The sequence below is a fragment of the Rhinopithecus bieti genome, unplaced genomic scaffold, assembly GCF_001698545.2.
Source record: "Rhinopithecus bieti isolate Rb0 unplaced genomic scaffold, ASM169854v2 scaffold_5702, whole genome shotgun sequence".
NCBI classification, from domain to species: Eukaryota; Metazoa; Chordata; class Mammalia; order Primates; family Cercopithecidae; genus Rhinopithecus; species Rhinopithecus bieti.
In genome coordinates, this window is record NW_016805053.1 from 1,801,087 (window position 1) to 1,811,760 (window position 10,674).

The following is a 10,674-nucleotide window of genomic DNA, read 5'->3' on the forward strand; positions in this document are numbered from 1 at the left end:
AATAGCAATATAATAATAAGCAGTTCTGTACCTCTGTAATACCTGTGTGTGCCAGACAGTGGTCTAGGTGCTGTAAACAATTCAACTTATACACACCTCAAGACAACTCTAGAGGAAGATGAAATTATTATTCCCATTTCATAATTAGAAACTGAAATACAGAGAACTTAAATAACTCGTCTGGATGACTCAAATAGCATATGTTGTTGGAGCTTGAATTTGAACCCAAGCAGTCTTCCTTCAGAGTCCACGCTCGTAAGGATTATGTTATATGACTTGTCTCAGTTGAATTAGTACAGATTTGATCCTAGAAGGCCTTCGGTACAATTGATTTGGCTGTCAAATATTTAAAGAATTGAAGAATCACCTGTGAACATGATGAATAGGGAGAATTCATGTAGGTAAATATTAACATTAGAAAATTTATCTGATAAATGCAAACAATTTAGCAAAACCCAGGAGTGATAGCGTGGGGAGCTGGGGTGTTTGTTTCCTCTTTCACAAAACAAAGCAGCCAACCTTCCATTCTCAAGAAATAGTTTATTTAACTTCTCAGAGGAATAACAGCAAATGTAAATAAAATCAATAACTGCGACTGAAAAATCTTAACAGGGAATGTATATCAGCTTTCCTCTGTGTGCCTCTGCTTGTCTATTTTATTTCAAGATACTGCATATATGATGTCTCATTTGGGTTTCTGCGCTGTACTGGGTTTCAGCAATATATGCATCAAACATTTTGAAAGTCTGCCCCAAGAGGCAAAAAGACCACGTGAATTATACATTGCTTCACAGAGTGATGATAATATAGACCTACTTGCATGATTGTCTTTGAAAATTTTCATCCAGTATTAAAAAAAAGAGAAATATAGTTGAAAGGGTTCTATAGGTTTGACAATTCAAAACAAAAATTGTTATCTCTATGGAAAGTCACAGTGGTTAAGTAGGATTCATATCTCTTCTATTTGGAATCCTGCATGGCCTCTTCTAGTATTTTGTCTGCCAGACTGTGAGTGTCCCCAGATCTATGATATTTTTCGAAAGCTGAGTTGTTATCCTAGCTGATGTCTGATAACCCTATTTATGGCACAGCCATGATGGAAGTAATTATTAGTATTCTTAGCCTTGTTCTATAAACTCATAATGATGTGTTTCATTGTTTGTGGTGTTAGCCTAGGGCTGTTAGACACAATTCTGTTTACGACTATGAAGTCAGACTGTCCATCCAGAACATGACAGATTATGTATTCACTACATCTGCTGAATCAGCTGGGTCTGTGCAGTGAATACCATATCCTCATTTTCAGAACTCCATAAGCTTTCTGGTGAAAATCTGTAAGATTTGACTTGTAATGTGTAGAAAACAATTTACTTCATTTTCTCCCGTTAAATTTATTCCTTGTGGTTTCTGTTATCCATAGCTTGTAGTTTGCGTTACAAGTTGAAATTCCTTTTTGTTTTTGCTGTGGTATAATATCCATGTGAGAATGGTCTTTCTTCACCTCAGATAGAGAAATACAAACCACCATTTTACTCATTCACTGAGAGACTGAACTATCACATTTTTGTAAAACTTGATCAAAATGTGCTTGTGATCCGCTGTCATCTTGTGAAGTTTCCTTTTTTTTCTGCCACAGTTGGAGTTCTAAACCCCTTATAATAAGCACATATATTAGGTATAGTCGTGTGTGGATTAAATAACCTGATTTCTTCCCTCTTTTGGCTTTATCACATTTGTCATATAACTGTCAAGTCTCCCTGAGTATTTGCCCGACATCCATTGAGCACATGTGAAGGAGAAAATGTAGAGGATTTTATAGAGACAGTTTGAAAGGGGATTCCCATGCCTTCTGTCTACATTTCTGTGGCCAACAGTCAGTCACATGATCCCACTTAGATGCAACAGGTTCTATGTAATATAGTCCGTGGCTTAGGGGCTGCCTCAGAAACAGTTCTGTACTCTAAAAGAGGAGTGTGAATCCTTAGTAGACAGGTTGCCAACTGTACCACTCTGCGTGATCTTAGAAGACTTTCTGAGCCTGTTTTCTTATATTTTAAATGAAGAAAACTTAACTACTTTACAGATTATTATTATTATTATTATTATTATTATTATTATTATATGGGATTATATACACAAAAAATGTGAGCTGAAAAATGCCATACAGATTCATTATTTTTATAAATGATGTAAGAGTAAAATTCATTTATTTATCTGACCTTAACCTAGAGAATTAGAAGAGCACTCAGGAGCTAGGCCGTATTATGAGTAAATTGTCTTTATCTTCATAATTGTACTTTTTCTTTAGAGCTTCTTTCGTGTCTTCCTGGGGTGTGCCAACAGAGCTGACAAAGTCGAAGCTTATAGATAAGAAGGAAGAGTCTGGGAAAACCAGGATGATTGATCACCCTATCTGCAAACTGATTTTGACCATTTCCAGGGTTTGTCGTCTGTAACCATTGCATTAATTCAATAGTAAAAATTATCAACCAAAGACAACACCTAAACTAAACATCACACAAAATTGTCTCCACAATAGCTTTATGTATAGAGAAACCAATGTGCAAGGTATAAATGGCACCTGGTGTCTATACTATGAGAATAAATATAGGGAAGATCATGCACAGGTTAAAAGCCTGATGTTTTGAGCTCAAAACACCTAGTTGGAACTTGTCTGTACATTAACCAATTGCATAGATCTTGGTGAGTTATTTAACTGTCTTGTCTTCTGTTTCTCATTTATTCAAAAGAGAGAAGGTTAAAAGCACGTTGTTTTTATCAGAGTTGAATTTGATGATGCTTCTAAAGGGTTAGCTGCAGGGGAAGTCCACTGTGGGGATTTAGCCACATGCTTTTCATGTGTCATTTTTACATGTCACAGAAATGCCATGGATATATAAAGTTCCACAGCGAGGTAGTAATAAAATTGGAGCTGGAACTCAGGACTGTCTGAATCCAAAGCTCTCATAATCATATTTTCTTCCCTTTCTCGGCATGGCATTGTGCCTGGCCTATGGTAATTGCTCAGTAAATCACAGCAATTATTGTTATCTTTCACATCTGTGCCCAGGTCCATTGCTAGATGAAAGTGGGTATTTTGTTCGCTAGTCACCTATATATTAGACTTGAGCATTCCTCACAGTACTAGCGGAGCCACAACAGCTCCATACCCTATGAGATCATGGCTCTCCCAGAACCTTCTCTTCAATGACAGCAACTCTTAATGGGGGAAGGTCAAGGAAGTCCCATTTCATAGATTAGGCATAAAGTTGTTTGCTATGTACTTCATCTGTGTTACCAATTTTATCTATTTGTAGTGGGTTTGTTTTTCTAAGAAGTTTGAACTATGAGTACTTGTCTTTCTAAAACTGGTTATGAGAAAGAGTAGAACAGGATATAAAAGAGTATCTTAGAAACAAAGAATGGAGAATATATGCTACCCTCATGTTCAAACAGTTAAAAGAAAATAAAAAACAATGCCAAAATAACTTACAAAGTAGATCAAGGAGACAAAATACAAAGCCCCAAGTGTAAAATATAATGTATTATTAAGATGGTATTTACAATGAATGAGGAGAAGATCAGTTACTTCATATATACTGCACAACCATTCAGATAAAAAAAGTTAGTTCTTCGTTTCATCTCAAAACACTCAACAATGCACACAATTTCAGATGAACCAAACATCTAAATGTTTAAAGTAACACTACAGGGCCGGGCGCGGTGGCTCAAGCCTGTAATCCCAGCACTTTGGGAGGCCGAGACGGGCGGATCACGAGGTCAGGAGATCGAGACCATCCTGGCTAACACGGTGAAACCCCGTCTCTACTAAAATACAAAACTAGCCGGGCGAAGTGGCCGGCGCCTGTAGTCCCAGCTACTCGGGAGGCTGAGGCAGGAGAATGGCGTAAACTCGGGAGGCGGAGCTTGCAGTGAGCTGAGATCTGGCCACTGCACTCCAGTCCGGGCGACAGAGCGAGACTCCGCCTCAAAAAAAAAAAAAGTAACACTACAAAAGAAGCAGAAAACACAGGTGATATCTCTTCGATTTCAGGGAGGGAAAAAGCTATTCTAAGCAAACAAAAAATAAACAATGAAATCAACTATAGAGGCAAATTGTATATTTGGGAAGTTAAGTGCTAAAGGAAATCTGTACATCAGAAAGCATATTAAACAAAATTGAGAGGCAAATATTAACCTGAGGAAAACATTTGCAACATACCCTCATTGAGTTTTCACAATATCCCTGTGAGGTAGATAATATTATCTCCATTTATAATGAGGAAATTGAGAACACAGACACTTTAAGTAATTTAGTAATTTGCCCAAGGTCATTCGGCTAATGAGTGGAGGGACTGGAATTTGAACCCTCAAAAACTAAACTCCAGACGCTCTTTACCTCACATGTGACTCCCTCAAGTAAGAAAACAGCTCTAAAGCAAGGGTGCCATGATTTTGTTTGTTTGCTCCGTAATAAGCAACCATTTACTTTCAGATAATATATAGTCATACATTATTTAATGATGGAATATGTTCTTAGAAATACATCATTAAGTGATTTTGTTATGCAAATGTCACAGAGTGTACTTAGGCAAACATACATGGCTTAGCCTACTGCACACCTAGTCTACATTGTATGGCCTGTTGTTCTTAGGATACAATCTTGTTACTATACTGAATACTGTAGGCAATTGTGACACAGTGGTAAGTATTACTGTATCTGAACAAGTGTAAACATAGGAAAGGCACAGTAAACATACAGGACAAAAGGTGAAAAGTCGTACCACTGTGCAGGGCACTTACATGGAGCTTGCAGGCCTGGAAGTTACTGTAGGTGAGTCAGTGAATGAGTGATGAATGAATGTGAAGGCCTGTTTACTGTACACTATTGTGGACTTCATAAACACTGGGCACTTAGATTACACTAAATTTATTTTTTAAATTTGATCTATTCAATAATAAATGAACCTTAGCTTACTGTCACATTTTACTTTTAAACTTTTAAATTGTTTAACTTTTGCCTCTTGTAATAACAGTTTAAAACACAAACACATTATACAGCTGCACAAAATATCTGTTTTATATCTTTATTCTTAAGTTTTTTACTATTTAAAATATTTTCTTTAATTTTTTTTTTTTTTTTTTTTTTTTTTTTTTTTTTTTTTTTTTTTTTTTTTTTTTTTGGTAGAGACCGGGCTTCACTCTGCTGCCTGGGATAGAGTGCAGTGGTGTGATCACAGCTCACTCCCACCTCAAACTCCTTGGCTTAGGTGATCCTCCTGTGGTTCCTGAGTAGATAGGACTACAAGTATGTGCTACCACAACTGGATAATTTTTTTTTTATTTTTTAACTTATTATTATTATTATTTGGTAGAGAAAGGGTCTCCCTGTGTTGCCCAGGCTGCTCTCAAGCTCCTAAGCTCAAGCGATCCTCCCTTCTTGGCATCCCAAAGTGCTGGGATTATAGGTGTCTTTTACTTTTTAAAACTTTTTGTTAGAAAATAAGACACAAACACACACATTAGCCTAGGCCTACTCAGGGTCAGGATCATCAGTGCATCACTCGGTAATAGAAGTTTTTCAGCTCCATTGTAATCTTATGGGACCACCATTATATATGCCAGTTCCTTCTTCACTGAAATGTCATTATATGGTGCATGACTGAAATTTTGGGATTTCTACTCCAATTTTTTTCTAACTAGAGTAAAAGAAAGTTCAATATTTAATACACAGAAACAAAATTGTGACTTAAAAAAAACAAAACAACTCTCTAGAAATATAGAGCTGCCACTAGAAATGCTGCAGCAAGCCTCATTGTCTCCTGAGCACCGGGCCTGACACTTGGCCTGTCCCAGGTCTGGCCATGTCTAAGTGCTGAGGAAGGAAGCCTTTCTGTAGAGTTTTGGTCCATGCCAGCATCCTTTTGCAGTTCTCCTCTGTAACCTGCATTTTCAGGACACTTCCCTACTACGGAATGTATTATTTCCTCTCCTTGGAATGTCTGCGATCATCCTAGGTATCTAGGAAACTGGTTTTCAAAGTGCTAGACAGCATTAGGATGTCTTTGAAGTCATCCTAGAGCTAAGTAATCATTCCCAATAAAAAAACCTTCCATGCATCTGTGAGGTCACTCACTCTAGATAGTAATTTTATGTTCATTTGTCTTATTCCTCTATTAAGTTGGTCTATTATTAAGCCTCCAATTTGTCTTTTAGACCAGTGATGCCCAACCTTTTTGGCACGAGGAACCAGTTTCATGGAAGACATTTTTTTCCACAGATTGGTGGTGGGGGAATAGGGGGAACATGGTTTCAGGATGAAACTGTTCCACCCCAAATCACTAGATATTAGATTCTCATAAGGAAAACACAGCCTAGATCCCTCACATGTGTAGTTCACAATAGGGTTCGTGCTCCTTTGAGAATCTAATGCTGTTGCTGATCTGACAGGAGCTGGAGCTCAGGTGGTAATGCTCACTTACCCACCTCTCACCTCCTGCTGTGTGGCCTGGTTCCTAACAAGACATGGACCAGCAGCAGTCCATGGCCTGGGGATTGGGGACCCCTGTGTTAGACAATCTCAGTGTCTCCTGAATCCAGCATAGCCAGGAACGTAGGAAGAGCTGCATGATACCTGGTGAGCTGAACCAAACTCCATGGCGAAACAACAGTGCTCTGTATTTATTCTCCGATGTGTTCATTTGAGTTCCATATCACAATTCAGCACACACTGGGAGCACAGAAGGGGATCCCCTGACCAGCACCAGCCTGTAGGGATCTGAACATCAGTGAAGGTTACTGCTGCCTTGTGGAAAAGGCACTGATCACTGGAATGGAAAGTTCAGGACAAATTTGGCAGTGATAAACTCAACCCCTCTTTTCTCTCTTTTCTCCACTAAGAAAATCTTAAGGAGGGCCTAGCACCCACTGTGGGGCTACCATTTTTAAAGAGTTCAATGCAGGTTAAAAAGAGCATGTAAAGTGGGTTTAAAGGAAAAGAAGACAAGAAAGGCACACACCATGGTGTGTATGTTTGGGTGGGTGGGGTGTGCTATAAAACAGTGCAGTCTGCCACTGGGCCTCAGGCCCTGAGAGCTTGGGAGAGTCCTCTGTGTTTCTCCAGAGTCCTCCCTGACTCAGTTCCAGCCGGGCTTTTCACAAGGATGCCTCAATTCATCACATGACTCACAGCCCAACCAGGGGACAGCTGTCCATGCTTGTGCTGATGGTCTAGCTGGATAAGGGAAATGGGTAAACTAGGGTATATAATAAGCTCCTTGGAGGACTGAGAGATGTAAAAACTCTTCTAAGAAGAGTGTTTCCTCTTTGGCTTTGTAATCTTATTGCATTGTCTTTATTATCAATGACAAACAGAACATCCACTCTGTTCCAGACATTTTCAGAGGTGCCAGGGTTCAAAGATGAACTCCATCCTGAGGAACTGGTCACATCTGTCTATAGGGAATTCAATCTATTTGTGTGCCAGAAGTTCATACACACACTGACAAAAACAAAAGTCGTTAAGGGACTGGCTTCTAGAAGAGAGATGTCACTGGAGAACGAAGTAGAAAAAGGCTGGAGAAACTGGAACCAGAGGCAACAGGGACCAAGTCCTCACTCTGTCTCTCAAGAAGGACACAAAGAACAGTGATTATAGTGTACACCTTGGAGTAAGATAGACCTGGATTTAAGTCCCTACTGTGATATTTCTAAATTCCAAAGCCTAGACCCAACCTCATGCAGCATCAGTTTTCTAATCTGAACAAGGAAAGAAAGAATATGTATCATCGTTGGGTTAAAAGAGTTGAGTGTTCACATAAAGCATGCTCACATAATGTTCTCACAGTCTCTCATGAGGTAGCATTCCCCAGGCCTTAGCGACTTGTGGGTAGAAGTGAAGGCTTACTAATATTCATGCCCAGAATTTTCAGCTGCATTGTCTCCACTGGAGGAAGCAGAAGGTCATCAGCCTCCTGCGTTGAGTCTCTCCATTCACCTGCAGTTTCTCTTAGATTGATGCAGCTGCTTGCCACACTATAGCTACAGCAGCTTGCCCCATCACCATGGCCAGGGCTGCTACCAAATAGCCCTTCTTGTCCATACTCCCATTCTCTACCTTTGGGTCACTGGGGGCATTGTAGAATCAAAGTGCTTTGTTTATTTCTTGGCATGCTTTATTACCTGTATATTACCCTGAGCCATATCTTCCATCACCCTGTTCAGTTCTCACTATTCTGCCATGTCTGTGAGCCTTTATCTTGCATTGTTATGCATTGCTGTGGGCTGAGGGCCCTGCCCCTACTTCAGATGTCTCTACAGAGTTGCACTGGTCTCTAATTGTTGCTGTTACTACAACCATTGCTGAGGGCCCTGCACCTACTTCAGATTTCTCTACAGAGTTGCACTTGTCTCTAATTGTTGCTGTTACTACCACCATTGTTAGTGTTATCAACAGACTTTTTTGACTGATAGAATTGGATTGTAAGCAAGTGCAAGTGCATGTATTCGTTCATTCAGAAACCACACACTGAGCAACTATTGCATGTTTAATATTATTTCAGACAAGGAGGATGCAATAGTGAGCACAGCTGACCCAATCCCTGACCTCATTCAGAAGTTTATAGTCTAGAAACATATCTTCTCTCCCACCTTTCTGCCTGGAGAAAAGAAAAACAGCGCTGCTCTGTCCTGTGTTGAATTATTTCTCAACATCTCTGCATCATCCTTTGAATGTAGTCTGTACTCCTCCCATGCGAGCCCTCCAACAGCATCCACTTGATCCCAGAGAAAGGAAGTAATATTCACCTAAAAATAACAAGCATATCAACCTCGGCTTCTGCCAGCCATGATTCCCTGGGAATACCATTTATTTCAGGAGCTGAAACACAGAAAATATCAGCAAAAGTTACCCCTAATTGTTGGACCTCCTTAGTTCCAGTCAGATTATTTTTCAAGAAAAAAGATAATGCTACTTCATTTGCTCATTCCCATGATTGTCAGGAGTATGATACGGGAATACAAAAGACAAAGAATCAGTTTGGAAACTGCTAGAGGAATTGAGTAATGGCAAGGTCATGATTCTCTTTATTTTGATAGCTGGTGGAGCATTTGCTTCTTGCCTTTCCCTAACTGGAGTGAGGATTCCATCTTTCTCCTCTTTTTGCTGCCTACACAATCTCACTTTCTCTACAAGCCCTTTCCGTTACATTCTCTTTCTCCATCCCTATGCCATTTTTCTTACGTGTAAAATGGGAATAATAGCCATACTGACATCAAGATAGGTTTTGCGGACTGAGTTGGTACATCAGATTATGGAAACATGTCCACAGTACAGTGCTTAAGGGTTGTGTGGCTAAGGGTTTGGAGTTTGGCTTCCTGGCTTCGTTATTTGCTTTGACTTACCTTAGGCAAATCTTAACCTCTCAGTGTAAAATAGAGAAACTAATAGCTACTTAAAAGTTGTAATTATGACTTATAATTCATGTCTATAAAGCATGTAACACAGTGTCCCACATAGTAAGTAGTGAATATAGCTAGCTACTAAATTTATGATGAATATTATTACATCTTTCTTTTCCTCCCTTTACCTCGAGAGTGCTACTTAATTTGCTCTGTTTTGATCTCTGTCTTTCATGCAATTCTCTATTCATTTCAGTGCGGGAAAAGACTGAGATGAGAATGACATAACATCTGGAGACAGTGCAGGCTTTCTGGCTTCTCTTCTTAGCTACACGTGCCACAGGGTTATGGCAGTGTAGGGAATCAGCAGATAGGGTCCCTGGCTGACCAAGAAGTTCCAAGGAAGCACAGATATAAAACTGCGGGAGGCCTGCTCTCAGGGCTCTGCAGTCCCTGTGTGACCCTGCTAGAGCCTTGCACCGGCAGCTGCAGTGTGAGGAGCACCTCCCCAAGAGGAGCCCTCTATCCTCCCACATGCCTGCTCTTTGATCAATAGTCATCTGTTCAGGACATTTGAATTATTTCCTTCTCCATTTGTCATATGGATTGCCTAATATTTATATGTGCTGTTTTTCACATTACTCTGAAATATTTCTAAGTTATACTTCTTTATGTGCTCTTGGATTGCTGGCTTACGCCACCACTGCCACCACCATCAAAAACATCACCATTACCACCATGAACACTCTCACGAATACCATTATGATCACTATCACCACCGCTATAATCAACACCACCACCACCACAACCACCACCATTAACACCATGACCACCACCACAATCACCACCATTAATACTACTGCCACCATCAACACCACCACCACAAACACCAACACCACTACCACCACAACCACCACCATTAACACTGCCACCATCAACACTACCACCACCAACATTAACACCACCACCAGCATTAACACCACCACCCCCACCAACACCACTACCACCACAACCACCACCATTAACACCACTGCCACCATCATCACCACCAACACCACTACCACCATGACCACCACCATTAACACCACTACCACCAACACCACCAACAACAACATTAACACCACCACCACCACTACCACCATTAACACCACCACCACCACCAGCACTGCTACCACCAAAACCACCACCATTAACACCACTGCCACCATCAACACCACCACCACCACCATTACCACCACCACCACCATTAACACCACCACCCCCACCAACACCACC

At 40.3% G+C, this 10,674-nt stretch overlaps 1 protein-coding gene across 1 annotated transcript in view; it reads left to right on the forward strand.

Moving 5' to 3' along the window:
• The window catches only part of LOC108528929 (pro-neuregulin-3, membrane-bound isoform-like), a 594,634-nt gene extending 584,679 nt beyond the window's left edge, over positions 1-9,955 (forward strand). Inside the window, exons 3-4 of the mRNA XM_017870947.1 lie at positions 2,309-2,441; positions 9,728-9,955. Coding sequence (XP_017726436.1) covers positions 2,309-2,441; positions 9,728-9,955 — 361 coding nt within the window. The remainder of the gene's footprint in view (positions 1-2,308; positions 2,442-9,727) is intronic.
• Positions 9,956-10,674: the final 719 nt, after the last annotated feature.